This window comes from Triplophysa dalaica, chromosome 5 (genome assembly GCF_015846415.1).
Source record: "Triplophysa dalaica isolate WHDGS20190420 chromosome 5, ASM1584641v1, whole genome shotgun sequence".
NCBI classification, from domain to species: domain Eukaryota; kingdom Metazoa; phylum Chordata; class Actinopteri; order Cypriniformes; family Nemacheilidae; genus Triplophysa; species Triplophysa dalaica.
The window spans coordinates 23,145,197-23,172,315 of record NC_079546.1 but is presented as its reverse complement, the minus strand read 5'-3'; the positions used below and the strand labels follow the sequence as shown (position 1 = coordinate 23,172,315).

General features: G+C 36.5%; 3 protein-coding genes across 3 annotated transcripts in view; 2 read left to right on the top strand and 1 right to left on the bottom strand.

Moving 5' to 3' along the window:
• The window catches only part of LOC130420582 (secretory phospholipase A2 receptor-like), a 28,702-nt gene extending 20,475 nt beyond the window's left edge, over nt 1-8,227 (top strand). The window contains exon 3 of the mRNA XM_056747953.1: nt 7,860-8,227. Within this exon, the coding sequence (XP_056603931.1) occupies nt 7,860-8,227 (368 nt within the window). The remainder of the gene's footprint in view (nt 1-7,859) is intronic.
• The window catches only part of LOC130421317 (uncharacterized), a 792,526-nt gene that overhangs the window by 33,395 nt on the left and 732,012 nt on the right, over nt 1-27,119 (top strand). The gene's annotated exons all lie outside the window — the stretch shown is intronic.
• Nucleotides 1-27,119, bottom strand: part of LOC130421318 (histone H4-like) — a 366,115-nt gene that overhangs the window by 39,133 nt on the left and 299,863 nt on the right. The gene's annotated exons all lie outside the window — the stretch shown is intronic.

The window sequence follows — 27,119 nt, the reverse complement described above, 5'->3', positions numbered from 1 at the left end:
ACTTCTCATCTCTCACTCACTTCTCATCTCTAACTCACTTCTCATCTCTAGCTCACCTCTCATCTCTAACTCACTTCACTTCTCATCTCTAACTCACTTCTCATCTCTAACTCACTTCTCATCTCTAACTCACTTCTCATCTCTAACTCACTTCTCATCTCTAACTCACCTCTCATCTCTAACTCACTCTCATCTCTAACTCACCTCTCATCTCTAACTCACCTCTCATCTCTAACTCACCTCTCATCTCTAACTCACTTCTCATCTCTCACTCACTTCTCATCGCTCACTCACTTCTCATCTCTAACTCACTTCTCATCTCTCACTCACTTCTCATCTCTAACTCACTTCTCATCTCTAACTCACTTCTCATCTCTAACTCACCTTTCATCTCTAACTCACTTCTCATCTCTAACTCACTTCTCATCTCTAACTCACCTTTCATCTCTAACTCACTTCTCACCTCTAACTCACTTCTCATCTCTAACTCACTTCTCATCTCTAACTCACTTCTCATCTCTAACTCACCTTTCATCTCTAACTCACTTCTCATCTCTAACTCACCTCTCATCTCTAACTCACTTCTCATCTCTCACTCACTTCTCATCTCTAACTCACTTCTCATCTCTAGCTCAACTCTCATCTCTAACTCACTTCACTTCTCATCTCTAACTCACTTCTCATCTCTAACTCACTTCTCATCTCTAACTCACTTCTCATCTCTAACTCACTTCTCATCTCTCACTCACTTCTCATCTCTAACTCACCTCTCATCTCTAACTCACCTCTCATCTCTAACTCACTTCTCATCTCTCACTTCTCATCTCTAACTCACCTATCATCTCTCACTCACTTCTCATCTCTCACTCACTTCTCATCTCTAACTCACTTCTCATCTCTCTCACTCACTTCTCATCTCTAACTCACTTCTCATCTCTCACTCACCTCTCATCTCTCACTCACTTCTCATCTCTAACTCACTTCTCATCTCTAACTCACTTCTCATCTCTAACTCACTTCTCATCTCTAACTCACCTTTCATCTCTAACTCACTTCTCATCTCTCACTCACTTCTCATCTCTCTCACTCACTTCTCATCTCTAACTCACTTCTCATCTCTCACTCACCTCTCATCTCTCACTCACTTCTCATCTCTAACTCACTTCTCATCTCTAACTCACTTCTCATCTCTAACTCACTTCTCGTCTCTGACTCGCTTCTCATCTCTGACTCACTTCTCATCTCTAACTCACTTCTCATCTCTGACTCACTTCTCATCTCTCACTCACTTCTCATCTCTAACTCACTTCTCATCTCTCACTCACCTCTCATCTCTAACTCACCTCTCATCTCTAACTCACTTCTCATCTCTAACTCACTTCTCATCTCTCACTCACTTCTCATCTCTAACTCACTTCTCATCTCTAACTCACTTCTCATCTCTAACTCACTTCTCATCTCTAACTCACTTCTCGTCTCTAACTCACTTCTCATCTCTAACTCATCTCTCATCTCTAACTCACTTCTCGTCTCTAACTCACTTCTCATCTCTAACTCATCTCTCATCTCTAACTCACCTCTCACCTCTAACTCACTTCTCATCTCTCACTCACTTCTCATCTCTCACTCACTTCTCGTCTCTAACTCACTTCTCATCTCTAACTCATCTCTCATCTCTAACTCACCTCTCACCTCTAACTCATCTCTTATCTCTAAGATTCAAGATTCAAAGGAGCTTTATTGGCATGATAAAATAAAATTTACATTACCAAAGCACAAGATTAAATATAAACATGCAGAAATACAGATCAAGATCAAAAATAAGATAGAATAAAATACATCTCAATATAAACAGAAAACGAGTTTTATTCAAAGTTCTCAATGAGGGTGCCAGTGTCAGTTTGTGTGTGTTGTCCTGTCAGTGTTGTTTTGTGTTGTGCTGCTTGTTCTTTGGTCGTGGCAGGACTTGACATATCTTGCAGCAGGTTTGAGCTTCTTGACTTTTCTCCCAGTATATATGAGATCTTGTCCTTTTGTTGAAACTGGTCAAAGTCTTTGTGTAAGTTTGTAAACTGGGGGAAGAATGTTTCTCTGATGTGTGTGTAGTTGGGACAGGAGAGGAGAAAGTGCAGCTCTGTTTCCACTTGATTGTGTGTGCAGTGTGGACACAGTCGCTCTTCTCTCGGTGTCCATGTGTGTCTGTGTCTGCCCGTCTCTACAGTGAGCTGGTGATCACTGAGTCTGTACATGCTCAACACTTTTCTTAGTTTAGGGTCTGATACGCTTGTGAGGTATTCTGACACTTTCTATTCTCTCTTTAGTGACAGAGAGCATTCCAGTTTACTTTGCTGAGCTGTTGCTTCTGTCCAGTGTTTGAGATATTTCTCTTTTTGTCTTTTCATCATTTGGTTTAGTCTGGCTGGGGTTTGGGGTTGACTTTGGCATGTTTGGGGTTGTAGAGTTAGTTGTGAGATCAGTTGGATGAAGGGGTTTCTCTCTGGGCTCAGCTCTTGATGACTTAAGGCTTTGTGATGGAGTGTGTCTGTGTCGCTGTTCTTAAGGTGTGTGTAGAATTTTAAAGCTCTTTTTTGTATTTTAATGATTAGAGGATACAGTCCTATTCTGCTCTGCAGGCGTTGTTTGGAGTTTTTCTCTGTACACGTAGAATGTTTTTACACATTTCTGTTTGCAAAGTCTCTATTGGGTGTTTGTCCCATCTGCTGAACTCTTGGTGGGCGAGAGGACCCCAAACCTCACTTCTATACAGCGCGATTGGTTCTATAATTGATTGTATTATTTTCAGCCAGATTACGGTTGGGATGTCAATTTTGATATTCTTTTTGATTTGCGTAAAAGGCTCTTCGTGCCTTGTCTCTCAGGTCATTCACAGCCTTATTTAAGTTGCCGGTGTTACTAATGTTTGTACCGAGATATGTGTAGTTCTTGGTGTGTTCTAGGGGCACGTTGTTTAGTTTGAAACGGTGATGTTGATTTTGGCTACTGGGCTTTTTTTGGAATATCATGACTCGAGTCTTCTTAAGGTTAACCGATAGGGCCCATGTTTGGCATTTTCTCAGGATGTTTTGGTTGTTTAGATATTTGAGAAGTCTTCTGTTAAGAATGTTACAGAGGCGTTTACCTAGGTTGCTGTTTACACATATTCTCCGGTAATTATTAGGGTCGAATTTGTCTCCACTTTTATGGATTTGAGTTATGAGACCTTGGTTCCAGATTGTGGGAAATATACCTGTACTTAAGATGATATTAAACAGTTTGAGGATGGCGAGTGTAAGTTTTTGGTCTGCGTGTTTAATCATCTCGTTTAGGATACCGTCGATACCACTTGCTTTTTGGGATTTAAGTTTTGGTAAATTTGGGCCCAGTTCAGCAATGTAATTGGAAAGTCTAAAGGGTTTTGGTAATCTTTAATTGTTGACTCCAGAGTGCATAGAGTGTTGTGTAGGTTAGTTTCACATCAATTGCTTTAATTGACCAAATAACAAACTTCTACAAAACCCCTTTTTGACAATGATCACAAAATTTATTTGATGTCACCAAACTAAAAAAAACTGTTGGATTACCTGAAAAATGATGTACATCAGTTGCACATAATAGAGTTATGTTTACTCAGCATATTTTCATTTTTTCAAGTTGCCAAATTTTTGTTTCTTAAACAAAAATGATTTTTACATGTTTAACGTTCTCAACATCAGTGTTTTTAGTTAATGTGACTCTGTGGCTGAAAATATTAAAAAACTATGTTGATTTAACTTAATTTAAATTAATAAAATCGGACAAGCAGCTTTTCTTACGATTAAATGATGACAGAATCTTCATTTTAGGGTGAACTATCATCTCAGATGGGCACTCAAATTAGTGACTCGACAAAAAAAAATACTTCAGACTCCACTTCAGACACGGCCTGAAATGACTTCAGGCTTGACTCGACTCGACAAAAAGGACTAGTGAATATTGAAAAATAAAGTATTTTAAAAGAGTATTCAAAAGAGTATTTTATCCTTGACTTACTGATATAAAAGGAAAGAATGTGTATAGCGGTAGATATAACTTTTATTATATAATTTCATGACGGACGTTTCACTGCATATCCCATGTTAACTTTAGTCACATGAAACATGGTGGAGCCTCGACACCATGTCTCACGTTCGGTTTTATTAATGTGTCAAAATCAGGAACTTCAGAAAGATCGGCTAAATGCAAAGAATGTGGGAAAATAATTAGAGACACCCGAACGACAACATCCACTTCATTAGGCATCTAAGAACGCAAACACAAATGATAGTCAGCAAGCTATTATACTTTGATGTGACAGCACGGGTATTATGGAAATAAAAATGAAGCCTTTAAAAATAGCACTGTTTTTATTAATATTTTCGTAGAATGTGAATGTGGATTTTTCAAAGTGAGTTGTATGATGCGTACAGTTTGTCCCGTATTTCATATTTTTGTAAAGTTAATGAGCATGCATAGTACAAGTTATGCTGACTGCAGCGCCGTCTTGATTCTCACTTAGGGACTGCAATGAAACATTATGAATCTTTTAATGTCATTGTATTGTCCGTCTTGTTGCCAGGATTGTTATGTACATTGTAATGTAAAATTGGATATTTTTGGTCACTATTCAGGAAACTTTTACTCAATGTCTTAACCCTCTGAGCTTTTAATCAGCTTGTAAACAGTAATGGTTATGTTCAGTGAAAATCTTGTTTTCATGTTTAAAAAAAGTTGGTTTGTTCTACATATATTTTTATATCATTTTTCATATGTAGACTTGTAAAAGAGTGTTTAACTGTTTGGAAGCAGATCTCCTAAAAATAGTTAACACCTCACTGCTCTCAGGAACTTTCCCAGAGTCCCTTAAAAATGCAGTTGTCAAACCTCTTCTAAAAAAGGGCAATCTAGACAAAACCTTACTGACTAACTACAGACCAATATCAAATCTTCTTTTTATAGGCAAGATCATTGGAAAGGTTGTCTTCAATCAGTTGACCAAATTCTTGAACTCAAATGGCTACCTGGACAATTATCAGTCTGGATTCTGTCGGCACCATAGCACAGAGACAGTGCTCATAAAGATAATTAATGATATTCCATTGAATTCTGATTCAGGCAAAATATCAGTTCTGGTTTTACTAGATCTCAGTGCTGCTTTTGACACGGTAGATCACACCATGCTCCTACATAGGCTGGAAAACTGGGTAGGGCTTTCTGGGTTGGTAATTAAATGGTTTGGGTCATACCTTAAAGGGAGAGGTTACTATGTGAACATAGGCAACCATAAATCTGAGTGGACACCTACGACTTGTGGTGTTCCACAGGGCTCAATTCTTGCTCCGCTCCTCTTCAATTTGTATATGCTCCCACTTGGCCAAATAATGAAAAAGTACCAAATTGCCTACCACAACTATGCAGATGACACTCAGATATATCTAGCCCTCTCACCCAATGACTACAGGCCTATTGACTCTCTTTGCGGATCCATTGATGAAATTAACAGCTGGATGTGTCAAAACTTCCTTCAGTTAAATAAAAACAAAACTGAAGTCATTGTTTTTGGTAACAAGGATGAAACTAACAAGGTAAACACATACCTTGACTTAAGAGGTCTAAAGACACAACGCAAGGTAAAATATCTTGGTGTTATTTTAGAGTCTAACCTTAGTTTCATCTATCATGTCAAAGCAATAAGCAAATCAGAGTACTACCATCTCAGAAACATAGCCAGAATCAGATGTTTTGTCCCAAGCTAAGATTTAGAGAAACTAGTCCATGCTTTCATCACCAGCAGGGTGGATTACTGTAATGGACTCCTTACAGGTCTTCCCAAAAAGACCATCAGACAGCTGCAGCTCATACAGAACGCTGCTGCCAGGATTCTGACCAGAACCAAAAATCTGAGCATATCACTCCAATCCTCAGGTCCTTACACTGGTTACCAGTTACTTTTAGAATCAACTTCAAAGTATTATTAATTGTCTATAAATCACTCAATGGTCTTGGCCCTAAATACATCTCAGATATGCTCATTGAATATAAACCAAACAGACTTCTCAGATCATCAGGATCAAGTCAGTTAGAGATAACAAGGGTTCACTACAGGGCGAGTCAGCGTTTAGTCATTACGTCACCCGTAGCTGGAATCTGCTTCCAGAAGACATCAGACATTCACCAACAGAAGCTACTTTTAAATCCAGATTAAAAACACACTTGTTTAGCTGTGAATTCACAACCTGAGCACTGTGCTGCTTTACATCAACTGCACTTTCTAATTTATTTTATTTTTGCTCTTATTCTTTTTATATATACACTCACATTTTTAATCAATTTTATTGATGTTTTATGGTTTCTTAAAAACTAAAGTATTTGTGATCTTTAATAATTTGCATTTTAAAGATATGTTTTATTTCTATCTGTCAATCATTTTCATAAAAAAACTTTGAATTGCCTTGTGTATGAAACGTGCTATATAAATAAACTTGCCTTGCCATGCCTAAAAGGCAAACACGTTCAGCTAGAATCTTAGTTGTGTCCCTGTTTTTTTTTTCAAACATATGTTTTCTCGATATAAACAACTTTGTAAATATGATTTTTGAGTATGAGCCTTTTTTCAATAAGGCATGAAATTACTCGAGACTTGACTTATGTGGAACAGGCAGCTTTTGTGACCAAATGAACAGAACTTTGAGTACGCCCAATTCTCCAGACACCCCTGCCTCAAACAGCAACGCTACGGTTAGGCTTTCTCTTGACTTTCTTTGCTAAATCTATTACTGTATATCTCATAACACACAATTTAAGCAGCCAGGCCAGAGAAAACAAAGTCAAAGGACTACATGCATGCAAAGGTCAAGAGCCCAACTAAAGAAAAACTAGGTACAACAATGGTGACTTATTGGTGAATAAAACATATCTACATCCAAATCTCTGTTCATTCAGAAACATCAGTTAAAGTGGTGTCTGTAACAAGGAAATGGTGTTTTGTAGAGTAACTAACAACTACGGTTGTTCTAAATGACAGAATGTAATGTTCCTCAAACATTCAATTAACTAAGAAATGTTCTTAAACCATTATTTAGATCATCATTGAGTGAGAAGTGATAAAGCTGTTTGCATTCTCTTTGTACATTTTAAAGTTTTAGAGGCTTGCCTTATGTTTGAAAGGTTTATTTAAAAAAAGTAATAATATGAACTATTTTAGCAAACATTACTAATGGAAACGTGACTTGCAAAACTTTAAATGATTTGTAAATTTTATACGAATTCAAGCACTGCTCAAAACGTTCAGAAGAAAAGAGTTTCTGAAGATTCACGTCTAGACTGTTTGTGAATGAAAATTATGAGACTTGAATCTTTATTTTCTTCAACAGACAGCAGTAAATCATACATCATTGATACTTCTAATAAAACATGGAGAGAAGCTCAGAGTTTCTGCAGACAGTTTCATACTGATCTGATCACTGTGAGGAACCAGACTGACAATCAACTGATCCACAACATCATTAATAATCCTGACACATCTGTCTGGATTGGTCTGTTCAGAGACTCGTGGGAGTGGTCAGATAACACTGACTCCGCCTTCAGATACTGGAGGTCTGGTGAACCGAATAATTCTGGTGGTTCTGAAGATTGTACACAGGTGATAATGTGGGATCAGGGTCAATGGAATGATGCACCCTGCAGTAGTTTTAACACTTTTGTGTGTCATGAAGGTGAGTTTATAAAAGTCAATGTGTGTGTTTGAACTGAGATCAGTTTCATCATAAAGAAACTTCTGTCATCAGTCTCAGTGTTTGTGTTTTGTTCTCATGTTCAGTTGTTTGTGTTTATTGTGTGTTCAGATGAGCTGATATTGATCCAGAAGAATCTGAGCTGGACTGAAGCTGTGAGATACTGCAGAGAGAATCATGTGGATCTGGTTTCAGTTGATTCACAGGAGATTCAGCTCATGGTGACTGAAGTTCTTCATCAGGCCTCGACTGCTCAGGTGTGGCTGGGGTTACGTCTCTCCTGCTCTGTGGGGATCTGGTTCTGGGTGAATGGAGAGATTGTGTGTTATCAGAATTGGGCTCCGGGGAATGAAACAGCAGTGGATGACTGTGAGCGTGAAGTGAGATCTGGAGCGGTTCAGTCTGGAGGAGATCATCTCTGGATCAGTCTTCCTGAATCTCACAAACTCAACTTCATCTGCACAAGGAAAGAGAAATAAATATTGTTTTTTGTTCCTTTGTTAATTTTCTGGTTTTCTTTTTTTGTTTTGTTGCTTAGGAATAGGGAACATCTAAGGGCACACTACAGATACAGTGAGGGAAATAAGTATTTGATCCCCTGCTGATTTTTTAAGTTTGACTTAGACATAAAATAAAAAAAATCCGGGTTATAAATTGATTTGCATTTCAGTCAGTGAAGTAAGTATTTGATCTCCGAGCAAAACGTAACTTTGTACTTGGTTGTGAAACCCTTATTTGGCAGGAACAGAGGTCAGACATTTCTGATAGTTGGTCACCAGGTTTGCACATGTGTCAGGAAACATTTTAGTCCACTCGTCGCTCAGCAAATTCAAGTTTTAGCCTCCTCCCAAATGTTCTATAGGACTAGGGTCTAGAGACTGCCTAGGACATTGAATGTGCTTCTCCTTAAGCCACTCTTTGGTTGTCTTGGCAATATGTGTTGGGTCTTTGTCATGTTATAGGCACATCCACGACCCATCTTCAGTGATCTAGTTAAGGGAAGGAGGTTCTCCAGAACAAGGTCATTTGAAAGTTATTTTGTATTTCTTCTATTTCCAAATAATCGCACCAACAGTTGTGTCCTTCTCACCAAGATTCTGTCTGTAGCCTATTCAAGGTTTATGCAGGTCTACAATCTTGTCACTGACATCCTTTAAAACCTATTGATGGTGGAGAGGTTGAATGGAAGCATCTTTTATAAACATAACAAGCTGATTTAGGAATACTGTCTTAAAGTGACAGGACTAATCTGTGGTGCATATAGGCACATTACCAATCTGTCGAGCCAGAATTCTTGCTAGTTGGTAGGGGATCAAATACCTATTTCACTATCTGAAATGCAAATCAATTTATAGCCTTTATAATATGTATATTTCCCCTGATTTTTTTGTATATTTTGTCTCTATCAGTTAAAATAAACCTACCAAATACTTATCAAATACTTATTTCCCTTACTGTACATACTTGCATCAAACTTTCATGACTCCCAGCATGCATTGCAGTTGATCTGTTTATCTGAATAAGTTTGATGATTGTCACCAGTTTTTTCTGTTCATGCTGTCACAGCATCTTTTTATTTATCTACCAGAACATTAATATCAAATTTCATAATTGTAGTCCTGTTTGACTCTTATGTCCTGCAAATTTATGCTTTTTAAGTCAAGAGCTCAATTAAAGCAAACACCGATGACAATGGTGGTTCAATGTTTTTTTTCAACATTACTTGCAGGTGCAAAAGTGATATTAATTCAATGTCATTATCATTGACAAACCAACAATTTCTAACATTCATTAAACGACTTCTTGCTGTTGGGGACACTTTTTTTTTCCATATGTGATTTGTAAATGAGTTCACATTAGAGTTAAAGCGGCAGTCCGTAGGATTGGCCTCTTTGTGGCCATCGCAGATGTGTGGAGGTATTTCTTTATGTGAGTCGTGATTGAGAACTGCTTTGCTGCACGGATGAATCTGATGTTTTGAGTCGTGGCCTGAGACAGTGCTGCGGTGAGAATCTTCACTGTACACCAGTAGCACATAATAAACACAGATCAGATGGCAGATGATATAACACGAAACAAATAAGAACATAAACCGTGTTTACACTGCAGAGTCTCCAGTTTTGTTATTTCTCATGGAAACTCCCATAACGTGAACCGGACAGAAGATCCCGAACACAGGTCTCAAATGCTGACAGGTCCGGTCATAAATCCTTATACATGTCACACAACTAAATACTATAAGCCTTGCCATCATATCCGGGATATAAGTCCTTAAATTTAAGTAAAAGTCCAATAACATTCCCTTTTTCTTTGTAAACAGTCATGAGTTTGCACTTTTTTTTTCACAACTGATGAATCCCCAGATGTAAACACTGCTTGCTGTTTAAAAGTAAAGTACTAAACACCACCTTAAATAATACTTAAAGTTATATAAAATCCTACCCAACAGTTGTGAGTACACGCTACAAATCACAAAATCCGGTGATCCCAGCCAGGGTAATGGCACAGTTTTAAGCACCATTCTCTCATGTACTTGCTCAATGATAGGTTTAAGTTCATTTTTACTCAAGATGTTACAGTCTGCTGCTTTAAATGACACTTTTATTGGATAATATATAATTTAAGTGACTTAATATCAAATGATAGTGATGTGTGTTTGTTTACTGCTTTAGCTCTTTCAACAATGAAAATGAAATGTAAAAATAAAATCTGGTGAAGGTTGACTTTCATTCTGTATGTTGGATTCATGTAAACTAGAGACATTATGTTCTCTCCTGACTTTTTACTTCATTTGTAATTATAACAGTTTGGGAAAATGTTTAGATTTATGAAATTAATTGTTGGCAGCACAAATACTGACTATCTGAATAAATGCAGAAATCTAGACTGAAATTAATTGAAATCATTTGTTTGTATATACATTTATAACTGCAGGAATGAGCAGATCACTCAGTGATGTGGTCCCAATAAAACAAGTGGTTGATCTCTAGAAAATTTTAATTAAGAAAATAACAATTCATACCATCCATATATAACTTCAATCCTTTACTTTTGGTTAGAAATTCACTAAATGTTCAGTTCAGCTTTCAACACTATCGCCTTACTGCACAAACTAAACATGTGTAGTTGTTGCATTAAATGTCTTTTTATTGCTAATTGAAACTATAAAACTAATTTTGCTGTTGTAATCCAACGCTATTAGGTAACCTAAATTAAAGCAACTGTTGTAATGTTGCTTTTTTGAGTTTCATTAAACCAAAATACAATTTCTAAGAGAATGAATAGTTGGATTAACTTAAAAAAATACTTATATTTTCCAGCTAACAAAAGTCATCATCATGGTGATCAGTGTTTCCTTGAGTTGGGCTCTTGACCCTTCACTTTTGTTTAAGGTAATTAAGGTAATGGCTTTCCTGTAGTTCAGTGATAAGAGCATTGCGTTGACAATGCAAGGTTGTGGGTTCGATCCCAGGGGATTGCAAATACCTATGTAAAATGTATAGGATAAAGCAATGTAAGTCGCTTTGGATAAAAGCGTCTGCCAAATGCCTAAAATGTAAGTGTAATTCTACTGGGAGTGAATGGTTGTTGACTTTTTGAAGCTCCAAAAAGTGCATCCATCGATCAAGGAACTGCTCTACACAGTTTTGTGGTCTTAACAAAGTGCTATTAAAGATGAAGTCTGGTTTCTGTTATCTCTCAGATGCACGTGAACATGAGGCTTGTTTTTCAGACAAATGTCGCAGCCGTGTCTTAAGTTCTAGTGACGAACGCAGCATTTTTCGTTTTGCTCTAATAGGATGCCATCTCTTCTGAGGAGGAGCATTCGTCCATGGATCAATAAACTGTACCCATGAGTTTTCAATCCGTGCCCTCGGTTTTGTAAATAGTACCATTAAGTTTTGAAATCCGTACCACAAATATATAAACTGTGCTCTGTTCTCTAATTTTAACTTGAAGTTGTAAAATGTTGTATGTTTCATTTATTCAAATTCATTATAGAAAAGAGAATTTGTTAAAACTAGATTAAAGATTTTTTTTTATTAGGCAAAATAACATTATAATAAAAAAAATGTCAATATTAAGAAACAAATATTTAATAAGCCCATTTCCCTTTTTTTATGTTATTTTATGAAATTTCATAATCAATAAATAATTAAAAGTTGCACAACACAGTCGTACAGATCAATTCCCTTCAAGGCCTGCACGATTATGGGAAGAACCACAATTAGCCTAATAATTACTCTTCATGGTGTTACTGTTGATATTAGATAATAGTTTGAAGTGTGTTAAATATGTTTAATAACTTTCTATAAAGTAAAACATAAAACAAAAGGTCCTGCAATATTTTAGTACATTTGTAAGGAATCAAAAGCGTGAGCACTGTTTATGATTTTGTGGGTAAAGATTACAGAAATTTACCGAGGTAGCGATCAACAAAACTGTGGCCACAGATTTGCAGGGCATTTTTCCTTCATACTACAAGGATTTTGTAAAAGATGAACCAAATTCTTTGAGATTTGCTGAGATAGAAGCATGTTGCTGTATGCTCCTACAAATGACGGCTGCACCACTGTCTGTAAAATAATTATTTTACAATTATGTAATTATATAATAGCTATATTTTTAAAAGTAGGCAATTCTAGTTGCATTTTTCGTCAATATATTTCTTAGATAATCCTTCGACTATGTTCTGGCCCCTCCATCTAGCAGCATGTTTGTTTTTTTGACGTCAGCATCTCTTGCCGAACTATGGTGATAGATCCAACTATGAGATATGGCTTGTAGATCTTATAGCTCTAAACTTTGAGTCAAGTTTCACTAGATCTCTCTCCGTCAGGAACAAATTACACCTGGAGATATCAACTCCGTTGTGAGTCAATCCTTTAACCCAAACAACAGGGAGATATAGAGCTGAAGGGAAGAACAGCAGGCAGGAGATGAAGTGATGTTAAATAGACAGACAAATGATTTATTGAATAATCTCAGTTGTGTGTTGATGCTCGGTCAAACTCTGCCAAACTTCGTCTGACTAGAAACAGATTCAATATGTGTTTTTAACCATTCAAGATTACAGTATCAAAACATTGTCTCATGACATTATTATGGACCTTGAGATGGAGACCAACGGATACTCATATCAGCATAAGTCACAATACAACTCCCAATGAGGTTAAACAACAGGAAAGTAAGGAACAAATATTATGAATAGAAGTGAATAATAAAATAAATGAATGAACACATATGATGGATATTGTTATAAATGGGATAAGTGAAATAGAATAATAAAATGGAATAAACAAGAAACAAGTGTATGTTTCTATCCAGAACTATCAATGGTATAGACAATAGTGTTCTAGAAAGAACACTGGTATGTCAATAATGAAAGAGATGGTGAAGAAAACTCAGAGTTGCTTTTGAGGTGGTTTTATAAAAAAATCTAATTTGGTTGGATAAATTCATGGGTGATGCAGTTGGCAAAAGCACAAACATTTAATCAAATCTCACAGCGATTCTTCCTTGACACACAATGACATCATACAAACCTAAACAATATTGACAATTAACGAAATACTTAAATTTAACATATTATCTTCAACGCATACAACTTTCCTTTTCCTCCATTGTTGAGATTCATAAGCTGATAATTCATAAGTCTGGAAGTTTAAACTTTAGAATCTTTTATTCTGGCCCATTTTTGCTGCTTCCTTAAAATGCTGTTATAACAGAGATCCATATTGTGTGTTTTAACTATAACAACCAAACAAAGGACACAATTATAGATTTTATTTTTCTTGTCTATTATAAATGTGCTTCAACACATAATGTCACTTAACAAAAACTTAACATATGAAATCAAGGGTAAGAGATCAACTAAAGGAAACACTAAACACTATGATGGTGACTTTTTATTGTTGATGTTTTCTTCAGCGTTTGTGTTTGTTACCAGCAGGTGTTCATCATTAATGACTCAATCATCAAGTCATTATCTCATTAAATTGTTCATGCGTTCCATTGGGAGACATCTAAAATATTCTGTTAGTGAGGCCCTGAGGACTGGAGTTGGGATCCACTGCTTACATAGTCAGAACCTGAGGTACTTCTATGGAATGTGAAGCTGACGTTACGCCCTCTATTGCATGATGCAGTGTGGCCACCATCTTTGGAGGATCAAACCTCATTGCTATTATTGTTTTTATAATATTTTCCATTGTGTTTTTTTTTATATATGGTGAAAGTAAAAAAAACATTGCCTTTTCCTGAATGACCCTGCGTAACGCTATTACTGTTCTTGGCACATCAAGACCGACCTACCATAGTTAGATTTCCTAATATAACACAAAAAAAACTGCTTGAACACTGGCAGCCATCCTCCTAAGATGGTGTACTCTGTGATGTAGCTTCAAATCTCAATAAACTCACAAATACCACAATGAAATTTCCTAGTGGAGCCAAGCAAGCATTAAAAAGAGTAAGAGTCAAAGACAAGACTGGATGGCTTCTATGTGTCATCTGGGCAACCAAAAGTTGACACTGGTATACTTCTAAAAATAATAGTAAAACATAGCACAGTAAACTTATGTGCATCTTATAAAATATGCCATATGGAACATATTTTATTATTGAACATTTGCCGATGTTCATTTGTGAAGTGTAAGTACATTCACTTCTATAACTCCAATATTTCACAGAGTTAAATATGATATATTAGATTTTTACTTGACTACACCACCCTGTAAACAAGTTTGCGCTGGCACTCTACGGGGCCCCAGCAGGCTGTCAGACCAGGGCTCCTGAGAATTAGCTTCCTGGCAAGACATTGGCCCCTTAGCACCGGCCCTACACGGGCAGCACCCAATTAACCTAGAGGTCAGGAAGTTTTCATTAGACCTCCACAATGTTTATGGTATTGAACCAGTATCACTTTTGCACCTACTATTAATGCTGACAATTCATCAAACCACCATTATTGTGATAAATGTTTGTTTTTGTTGCACTTTTGACTCTAAATTTTCTTTCAGTGCTTTCAATGGTGATTAATAAAATGTAGTATCATGGTTGTTTGCTATGGTTTTGAACAAATAAGCTATCTGCTTCTAATGCAGTGGAGGTTAAGCTTTCTGTAATAGTAGAAAATTGGAAAGTAAACAGCAAACCTCACTGACGCACTTAGATGTCAACATTCATCAAATACACCCCGACAATGGTGACAATCGTCAAACTAATTTAGATAAACCGATCCACTGCAATGTCAAGTTATCTAGGATTTCTTCTCAGCCTCAATGTCTGCCCAAACTTGAAAGAGGCTTCAATCAGCTCCAGAAACATCTGATTCTTTATCATCAAAGCAGCTTATTAAAATCCTTCAGCAACAACTTGATATTCCTTTGCTTGTTTCAGAGTTTAATTCAGATGCTTACTCAGATTCTTAGCTCAGATGTTTAGCTTAATAACCTATACAGAAAAATATATATATACACAAATATGAGTCACTACATACAATAATAACAATATGTCAAATATAACCAATGTTACTAGAATACTCACAAATCACAAAGTACAATACATAGCAGTTCAGCAGCACACAAAAAAAGCAAAGCAAACAAAATGCATTTACTGCACATGGCCTGTGAGCATTTGGATGCTAAACCCGCTAAACAACTTGCAAGACATTGACAATTGGAATTCTAAACAATCTGTAGTCACATAAGAAATGAGTCTTTATCCTACAAGTAGCATCTCAAAGTTGATGAACACATTACGGCTTATCCCAGCTGTCTTTGAACAGACTGAGCATATGGTTTACTCCAAACTCAATGGCAACCAAGCACGACTGGCTCTATGTAACATGTGAGGTTTCAATAGCCAATCAGCTTTCTTGTTTCTTCCAGGTTGCTCCATGTGCCCACAACTAATAGTATCCATTCATTTTGATCTTAAATCAAACTCTTTTCATCTGATAGATTCTCCTTATTTATTTAACAATGATGAAAATTATCATTATTTTATATTTTTTAAACACAATTTTAAGTTAAGCTCAACAATGCATTCTGGGAGTCATAGATGAGTTTTCTTTTTTAACTGTGATGTTACCCACCATGCATTGCAGCAGTTAAGTTGCGCTTTCTTTTGTTGCATGTCACTACACTAAATCTTCATCTCTGCTGAGTCAGAAAATGACATTTTATTTGAAAAGAGATCAACCCAACAGTATTAGGTTTATGTTCTTTGAACACATTTGTTGTGACTATTTAGAACAAGAACATGAAGATCATGTACCGTTTCTGACCTACTCTATTTCCAAAATTGTGTATTTTAATACAAGTATTATTTCAGTGTCAAAAGGGGTTTGTAGACATTTGTTATTTGATGCAATCTACTGTTTCTGACCATTTTTAGGTGAATTCAAGCTTCTCTGAATAAGTCATATTTAGTGTTTAATTATTCAATATTTATCATTCATAATAAGAAGTTGACCTGATGTTGGTTATATAAACTAATATTACTCCATTTTATAAGTAATTCAAATTTAGAAATATTAGGTAGACTTTATCTAATTTATTGTAGTATGTCATGACTGACAGCTGATCAATGTAGGTACTCTTTACTTAAAGACATTGAATAAAATCTACTCAATCTAATCAAGCACAAATTGTCGCCTCAATTTTATTGAGTAGGTTTGCATATAGTTTACTTTGCTACCTAATTTATTTAGGAAAAAAAATACTTATTTGCATGAGTAGTATTTACTCACCCTAAAGAATATCTTTTTACAGTGAAACCTTGTATCAGATGAACATCATATTTTAGAATAGTGTTTTTTCCCCAATTATCGTTTCTAACCTTAAAAGTGTTTTGTAAGATCATGATTTTGAGTGTGTGTATGCATTTCCCCAAAATGCCTGCACAATTCAATCATATATTGTCTGGAAACAACCCAAGGCACTTCTTAAGAAATTTCCCAGGTACCAAAACATTTCAACAACCCAGATAAAAAACAGGTTAATCTTGTTTTGCTAGATTAAGCAATTTGCTGCACTCTGACACTCATTATAAACATAAATTCACTGTATTTACCGTTTTCATATGGAACCTTTTGCAACCTTTTGCACAATGAAACCTTTTGCAAGCAAGCTTGCGCTTGCACATTAAGGGCACTCACTTAGTCCCCAGGTCAGGTAGCCTTCATTAGCCCCAGGGCCAACACTACCCAGACAGCAAGCTGCTGTTTCAGTTACAACTTTTGCACCTGGAATTATGTTGACATTTTATCAAACCACATTATTGTATTCAGTATTTGCTTTACTTGAGCTCTGGACTTTCATTCAATAGATTGACTTTCAGATCTTGCAATGGTGTTAATTGGAATTGAAGATTATTGTGTGTATTTGGTGTAATACAATTTTAAATCATTTACATTTAGTCATTTGGCAGATGCTTGAATCCAAAGCTACGTGCAGACAGTTTACGGAGCAATAATACAATATGTGCTAATACAAAGTTACAAGTTCCAACAAAAGCCAGAACTTTCCCTTTGTAAGGGAAACAAATATCAGTTCAAATTGGGATTACTTTAATTGATTTTGATCAATTATTCTTTTCTGGATCTAATTCCTGATTTGGGGAAATCACTTAGCATTACGAGCAGGTAGCAAGAATCTGCATGTTTTAAATGGTTAAAAGTTCTCTGTGAGGAATGAAAAAAATTTTTTTTTAGAAACGAACTGCATACAAAAAATGCTTTGTGGGAGGAATGACAAACATGTTGTTTGGAAACCGACAGCATGTCAAAAGTTCTCTGGGAGGAATTACAAATATTTTTATTTAGAAACGAACTGCAAGCAAAAAATGCTTTGTGGGAGGAATGACAAACATGTTCTTTGGAAACTGACAAAAGTGGTGAAATGTTATTGGCTGGTGGTCATTAAAATTACCTTCATATTGTAGTTTGATTTACTGATCTCATCTAGTTGGAGTGCTGTGCTCTTCTTACTGAAAGAACATCATAGGATCAGGAATTTTTTGCATTTTTATGTATAGAAAGATTTGTGAAAACACAACTCCCAAAAAAAAAACATACCACAGCAGAATTTATACACACATTGACATCACAGTGTAAAACTCATTCGTGATATGTTTATCTGAATTGGTCTGTTGATTATTGCAATTCTTATTCAAAAGCAGAGCACTCAATCCAGATGAGATCAATGAATCAGGCTACAACAGATCTCAGGTGATTTAATGATCACTAACCAACACCATTTTGATTAAATTCTCATTTGAATCGTCATAACAAATGTATTTAGTAACACACATTTACAGCATACCTATGAATCTAGCGTGTGAAAGTCAAGGGTCAAGAACCCCCTCAAAGAAACACGAACACTAACAAACACTTTTGTTAGCTGGGAACGTTCTTCAAACATTAAAAACAGACACTTTTAAGTGTTTAAATGTTTTCAAAACATGAAATACCTCTAAGGAACTTTTGTTAGCTGGGTATTTGTTTGTTAAAGGCAACCTATACCAACGGTTACCACCTGGCAACTGGATTCAGAGCAGCTTTGGGGCCTCCGATCTATTGCTGTGACTCTTCAGCCCCTGAGCACTGGTCCTTCACGTGAAGCCTTCATATTGCCGCCACTGTGGATTTGTTGGAATGTTTGCTGTGGAAATGTGGATCACTTTTGCAATCGCTCTTAATGTTGAATCTTTTATTTTCATTTCTTCAAACCACCATTATTGTGTCAGTGTTTGATTTACTTGGGCTCTTGACTCTGGCAATCTGATGCTATAAGAAGGTCATTTGTAATTTTGACAAGCGCTATGATGTGCTATAATGCGGTCAAATGTTTTGTGTTTGTCATTATTTTGTAGGAAGGAGCACAACTGAGTGGACACTACTTTTTCTAGTAGTTTAGACTGGTACACCCAGCAAGCAAAAATGTGTTCCTTAGACCAGCGGTTCCCAATCCTGGTCCTCGCGACCCCCTGCTCTGCATATTTTGTATGCTTCTCCTACCGCTTCGGAGGTTTGTTTAATATGCCCATAAGAGCCCTGCGAAGTAAACATCACTAGATATTCTGCCATAAATCCCGTTCGAAATGTGGATAATGTTGCGCAAATCTCAAAATTACGGTTAAATTACCCTTCAATCTTCCGTAGTAAGTTTTGTTCTTCGTGTTCTTAAGTTAACGTCAGCCGATTTCATGTGTGCAGGGAGTAGAGAGCAATGAACACAGTTCAGGGAACACGTCAATCGGAACGCGGTTCATTCATTAAGCTCTCTTCTAATGAGCTAGAGATTTAAATCAGGTGTGTTAAACAAGAGAGATACACAAAATATGCAGAGCGGTGGGTCGCGAGGACCAGGATTGGGAACCGCTGCCTTAGATGTTCATTAGACCACTCCAGTCCACGTGCATTACCACTGGGAATGTTTTGGATGTCTCCCTAAACAACACATGAACAAGTTAATGAGTAAAATCAGGTTGAGTTAAAGAATCAATCATCACTTTATTATCTCAGTAATGATGAACAGCTGCTGTTAACAAACACAATCACTAAAGAAAACATGAGCAATAAGAGTCACCATAATAGTGTTTAGTGTTTCCTTTAGTTGGGCTTTACCCTTGATTTATTACAGGAAGTTTTCTGAAGCACACATGTAACCACCAAGAAAAGAAAACTTTATCTTGATTTTGGGAAAATTCGTACAACTTTGTGTGCTCGTGTGTTATTTATTTGACGTATGTGTCCCCAGTTTATTTCTCTGTTTTTACAGCCTAGAAGGAAAAAGCAGAAATTTACAAGTTCAAGTCTGTTTTACAGTTTAAACTTCCAGACATGAAGAATCAGCTTATGAATCTCAACAATGGTGACAAAGTTGAGTTGCATCTTTTCTTCATGCAGAAATGCATGCTGGGAGTCATGGAGGAGTTCTGTTCTAGGGTTTTACCCACAATGCATAGACGCATGAAGCTTTCTTTTGTTGAGTGTCACCACTGTTGAGTTTCATGAGCTGATTTTTGATGTTTAAATTGTTCAGGTGATGTTTCTACTATTGGAAAGGAAAAAAAAATACCTTCACAAATTTTTTCACCCAATGAGTCCTACAATAACAAAACACATCTACATTTAATTATCAAGTCCTCTAATACAATTAACACCTGAAAGAGAAACAATCCATTTTTCCTTTTGTCAAGGTGTTTGAATGTGCTTCAGAAACACTATTTTTCATACTTCACAGAGTCTTTTAGGAATCAGATAACCTCAGAAGAAGAATACTTTATTCTTTTGAAGCATTGCACAAAATCTGTCTGATAAAAGTCTTGCAGTGACTTCATGAAAAATGATAACTCTTAAATGTAATGAGTTCACCCATAAATGATAAGAGAGAGATTAGTTGTTGGTTTCCATTATTCTTTCACAGGGACTCATGAAATTGATGATCCATTGACAATGTCTTCATGTTGTTCTCATGAGCTTGAGTTAACTTTGACTTTATTTCAGGAGGGTGATGAAACCTTTTCTTTACAGTTGAAGGAATGTTTGTGTCAAATGTGAAGTATGTACTGTATGTGTAGTAAGTATCTTTGACATGCTGTCAGCTTATATTTTCATAATTTTCATTTCTCCCATTGTTTGCATTTTTTCAACAAACTACAGTGATGGTACTTAATTTTTTTAATTACGTTTAAATCTTCATAATTCAATGTGGTTTGTTGAATTTAAAACAATTCAGCATGCTGAAAATTGACAAATCAACAGTTTTTAACATTAATTTAATGGTTTCTGTCTACCGGGGTACATTTGTTTGGAATACATTCATATAATCTACCCACAGCTGCACGGCAGACCTTTTTCTTAACAATGAAACTCTTTATCAAAATTGAACAAACTTTGTAACATTTGTTTTGTATTTTCCATATTACATTTTTCAATTTAACATGTGTACCAAGGGTAACACTATACAATAAGATGGTATTTGTTAACAGTTACTTTATGCATTAACTGACATGAACTAACAGTGAACAATACTTCTAAAGCATGGGTCTTCAAACGGGGGTCCGCAGTGGAACTGCAAGGGTTCAGCTTATTCCCTCACAGGCAACTTTCTGTTAAACATGTGAAGCATGGGTAGCCTATAGAAATATTACAGCCAACGTGTTCTCTTTAAACTGCGCACGTGCGCGACCGAATGCCGTCTCATTGAAGCTCCTGAACATTGCAATTTTAACCTCAGTGCAGACACAAGCATCCATTCAGTAGAAGCGATAGAAGAAACGTTACATCTGCATCATAAAACCGATAGGGCCTAAATCAAACAAGAACTTTCTCTTTCTGCGCATTCTCCCTTCTGATAAGTTCAGAGTACGCATGAAAGGAGTAGCGTGCAAATAAAGTGCATTCTCATATATTTCATATAACTTATTTTGAAGTATATTGATGCTGTAAAGCGATAATTTGACAGGCAAATGACACCACACCACTTCTGCATTCTAAACTCTGACAGAACTATCGTTCTTGTTTAAAATCAATGAAAATCAAACTTGTACTGATGGTGCACGTCAAACAAGTTACCCCAAAATAATGCCCTGTAAACATTAAAGACCACTTGCTGTGTCGCTTTCTTCCTCTTTCCAGAGCAGTAGGGAGTTTGCACTCCTCATTTTTGCACGCTTGACATGCGTCAAGATTTAAATAACGAACAAGAATAAACCACCGATTGTGATATTCACCAATGCAAACTACAAAATGATGAAATCATATTGTTTAAGTGTTTACTGTCAATGTGATGAGGAAAAAACATTACCAGACCTTCACTAGTTCATGCTATAGCGCATGACTTTTTTCACTCAGGTGTGTTTATAGGTCAAAATTCATCTGAATCTTAAATTCAGTTTTTATATCATTTTAATTTTACATATATACAATAAAAAAGCATATCTTTAATAACTGATGTATATGTCTGGAGGTACAGTTCACTCAAACATGGAACATTTGTTATCACTCGCTGACCTTTGTTTCATTCAAACCCAAATGATCTTTTATGAAGCATAGATTGTATTTCAACCTGGAAATATATTTAAAATAAACATGAATAAGACATTGTTTTAGCTTTTGTAATGTAATTTGAACTCCAAACGTCCTAAAATCCACGTTTGTAGATCAAGAAAGTCAACATTTTTTATAAAAAATTAAAACCTACCTCAGAATTTCAAAAATCCTGTTTACGGCCCTGCTTACGCAATGAAAGAAATTCCAACAGAAAAAGAACAAAATGTACAAGTGTATTACTACTGAGCAAATGACAGAGAAATCTCATTTCAGAAGCACTCCGGGGCCTGTGAGCTTCAGTACACTGTAAAAAATGTTCCGTAATTTTTACGGAAAAATACCGGCAGCTGTGGTTACCAGTAAAATTCCGTAAAAAATACAGGAAAAGAATGTAAACAGCTTTGCAGTTTAAAACTTCAGGGCACAAACTTCAAACTGTGTATGAACTTAATACATTTGAGTCTTTTATATTAAGAACATTTCTTTATAGAAAATGAAAACTTGGTCCAAATGCATAAAAGTGATAACATTATATTTACTTAATTTATTTCTTTGTAATTCATTATTAAAGTCACTTTTAAACAAAGCAACATGCAGCTTGACATCAGAATCTCTTTGCCTGACCGTGAGTTGAACACAGATTCAACTCTTCAGCTTAGTGGTGACCCACAAAACATTTAATATCAGAAAAGAAAAGAGAAAATACAAATTCCGTAGTTTTTACGGAAAAATACCGGCAGCTGTGGTTACCAGCAAACTACCGTAAAATTACGGGAACATCCTGTTTTTATTCATCCAATCAATTCACAGTAGAAAACATGAGCCACACCCACTATTCATTTTGGAAACACGTCAGAATACTGAAGACGATCATCACTTCTGCTTCACAGGGACTGCAGAATAACACCCATGACTTGATGCTTTATTGGTTTATTTAAAGTCACCGTTTTTGAGATCAGTGTTTGCTTTAGTTGGCCTCTTTCAGCCGTCATAAATAAGTTTACAGTTATCTTTGTGCTACTATGACATTGTTTTATATAAAACATAGTTTTGTAGCAAATCACATCAAATGAAAGTGTGATTAGGTATTTACTCTTTATCTGGGATGTTGTTTAATTACTTTTACTTTTAATAATTTTTGTTAAAAACGCCTCAATGAATCTACTTTTAAAATTAACATTTCCTGCAATTGTCAATCTAAAAAGTATTTGAACCGTTAAAAAGCTTTCATTTTGTATTTGACTCAGACAGCAAGAATCAGTGTATGAATCTCAACAGTGGTGACTAACAAATGAAAAGCTTACAGCCGCAATGCATGCTGGGAGTCATTGATGAGTTTTGTGCTTTGATGATACCCAGAATGCATTGCGTTTATCTTTAGAGGGTTTTTTCTGTTGTCACCATTGTTGAGACAAACTGTTATATTCTAGATATCTGCTAGAACATTTATCATGTGTTAGATGTGCTGTTAAAGACATTCAGTATATTAATTACACTCAATATCACAAATGAGGATAACAAGTAACTTTAAAGCACTACTCTTGAACTCTTGAACATGTACTTACTCACCAACACAAATAATTTAATGCGTTAACTTTATCTGAGCTTTCCACCCACCTGAGTCAGTGTGTTTCAACTCATAGATGTCAATACTGGGGAAAGACTTCTTCACATGGAAAGCAAAGGGTCAAGACCACAACTAAAGCAAACACTCTTCACCATAATGGTGACTCAACAAAACCATCAACATGTAAACTTGTGTTCATTTTCAATTAGAACATTTGTAGACGTGCAACAGAAATAAAGTGACAGTGGTGTCTGTAAGTGAAGGTGATAAAAGTGTTTGTGGGGTTGAAAAAAAACTCCTTGTGAAAACTTTGGAATTTCACTGTTCATTTCACAGAGAATTTGACAGTGTTATCCGTATTTTTATGGACGTTTTTTGACAACAGTTTTCTCTGTGAAAACTACAGAATTTTACTGTTGATTTCACAGCATTTTTTACAGGGTTTTTCCGTAAAAATAATGGAATTTTTGCTGTTAATTTTACATACAATTTTACAGTGTTTTTCTGTATTTTTTACGGACACTTTCTGATAACAGGTTTTTTATTTGAAAACAACAGAATTTTACTGTTAATTTCACAGGCATTTTTTACAGTGTAGAAGGAGATGAAATAAGACCACGCTTGCCCGAAAAACTTTTATTTCAGCATTTACTTAAACATAATTAAATTCAAACATTGTCATTGTTAACATGAGTAAATGCACCCTGAATTAACATGAACAAGGATTAATAAATCCTGAAGAATTCTATTGTTCACTGTTAGTTCTTTTTATTTAAAGTATTTACTACTGTGAACAAACAGCAACGTATGTGAAGTGTTACAGTACCAAGATCAGATCATCTCCTATCTTACTTTATTGTGAATTCAAATCCTAACATGGTTGACCACTTTAAAAAGATTATTCACAGAAAGCTTCAACCATGCAAACTGCCATCCAATCAAACCGGTGGGCGTTTACTTACAAGTGGCTTCAACGCACCACGCCCATTATTTCAACCATATTTCAACGTTGAAGGTCGATCATATGTCACTTGGGATATGTTGGATGTTTTTTAATGTTATTTTGAGCAATTATAGTTTTGTTGTAATGGAAATGCACATGAAAATCCAATCAAATGAAGTTTATTTACGGTCGAAGTGTTGGTGATAATTCATATTATTAGTATAAGACTGGCTGTATAAATGGCAAAATACAAATTATGTCATCGTTTATTCACCCTCAGATTGTTTCAGACCTGTAAACATTTCTTTGTTCTGATGAAAACAGAGAGACATATTTGGAGGAATGTTAGTATTTTCAGTTCTGGGACATCCTCCACTAGAAGGATTCTTTTTATCACATCTTTTTTATACTTCTGGTAAACACAAAATTAGATATTTGGAAGAGTTTAGGAAAACAAACTATTCTGGGGACCTTTGAATTGAATTTTCCTTATTTTCCTTCTATGATAGTCAAGTGTCTCCTGGGATTTATAAATGACCTCCACACATCAGTATTTCATGTGACGCAATCGCAAGGGATGATTTCACTCAAATTTACTGACATATTTCCAGATGTGATGGCAAGGCTTTACAGTATGTATAGTTTGTATAGCCTATAATGTTAGTTGTATTGTGTTTAATGATATATGACCTTAATTTACCTGTCAGCATTTGAGGCCCGTGATCGTGAACCAGACCAAACAAGAGACTCCCGGTAACTTATGGATATGACCCAGTACCCTAAACAATACCAAAACACTTCTAAACAGCCTCCAATATTCACAAACAGTGGATAAAACCTTGAAAAATTCAAAGACATCCTCTGCAATTGACTAGAGGTCCCCAGGCAGTAATAATCAAATAGTAAGCAAATAGCAAATAGCGCTCAACGCACATCAAGCAATCTCTAAGAAAGTCATAGTGACGCATAGTGGAAAAATGTTTTACTCACATAAGATTGCTGCGCCATTCCTATCAGAGCCAACATTGACGGCACAGCACTGCTTTTTAACCTTTTTGCCTTGTTCAGGAAGGAATCCTTGGAGATTTGAAACGAACAAACGGTCCATGTTTTTCCAACATGAGCTATTAACGTCTTTAAAAATAAACTTTAACAGAGCATAGCTAATATTGGAATCTGAAGGAAGGCGACTGTATTCTTCCATAACCAGGCATGGCACAATATTAAAGATATTTTAAAGATTTTGTTATGAAGTGCTTTGAGCGGCTGGTCCTGTCACAACTAAAAGACTCTTTACCATCCACACTGGACCCATACCAATTTGCCTACCGCAGTAATAAGAACACAGATGATGCAGTGTCCATGGCGCTGTACTCGGTGCTCACACATCTGGATAATAAGGACACTTATGCACGCATGCTGTTTGTAGACTTCAGCTCTGCATTCAATACCGTCATCCCTTCCAAGCTAATCATCAAACTTGGAAACCTAGGCATAAACAATTCAACCTGCAACTGGATTATGGACTTCCTGACGAACAGGCCTCAGCTTGTTAGGTTAGGCCACATCTGCTCCACCACAACCACCCTCAACACTGGTGTACCACAGGGCTGCGTACTGAGCCCCTTTCTCTACTCCCTTTTCACACTCGACTGCAGGCCTGTGAATGGATCTAACTCCCTCATCAAGTTTGCAGACGATACAACAGTGATTGGTCTCATCAGCAACAACGATGAGACTGCTTACAGGGAGGAGGTACGGCACCTGGCCACATGGTGCTCAAACAACAACCTGCTCCTTAACACTTCAAAGACAAAGGAGATCATCGTGGACTTCAGGAAGGCGAAAGGAGGTACACACGACCCCATCCACATTAACGGGACGGCTGTTGAACTTGTTGAACACATTTCGGAGGACCTGTCCTGGACCACCAACACCTCATGCCTGGTCAAGAAGGCTCACCAGCGTCTCTTCTTTCTGAGGACACTGAAGAAGAACCAACTGTCTTCAACTATCCTGGTGAACTTCTATCGCTGCACGATAGAGAGCATCCTGACCAACTGTGTCACAGTCTGGTACGGGAACTGTTCTGTTGCTGAGTGCAAGGCACTGCAGCGGGTGGTGAAAACAGCCCAGCGCATCACAGGGACTACACTCTCTTCCATTGAGGACATCCAGAAGAAACGCTGTCTGCGTCGAGCTCGCAGCATTCTCAAGGACTCCTCTCACCCCGCTCATAGACTATTTACTCTCCTACCTTCCGGCAGGCGCTTCAGGTGCCTCTGGACAAGAACCAGCAGACTAGGAAACAGCTTTTTTCCCAGAGCCGTTTCATTATTGAACTCTGTCCCCCACTGATTCCACTACCCCTCATAACTTTAACTGTAATGCTCCTATTACATTGTTTACATTGCACTACAGGGCTGCCATGCATGACTGAACTGTACACACCAGTACTTCATGTATCTGCTCTATCGGACTGTTTACACACACATAGCATCATTTGCACTCTATACTGCTGACTTGCACACCAGGAATATTACACTGAATGCTCTTTGCACTAATGGACTACTCTCATAACTAGATTACCTCATCTAGTGCACTGTAACTTTCATAACCGCATTACCTCATCTACTGCACTGTAACTTTCATAACTGCATTACCTCATCTACTGCACTGTAACTTTCATAACTGCATTACCTCATCTACTGCACTGTAACTTTCATAACTGCATTACCTCATCTACTGCACTGTAACTTTCATAACTGCATTACCTCATCTACTGCACTGTAACTTTCA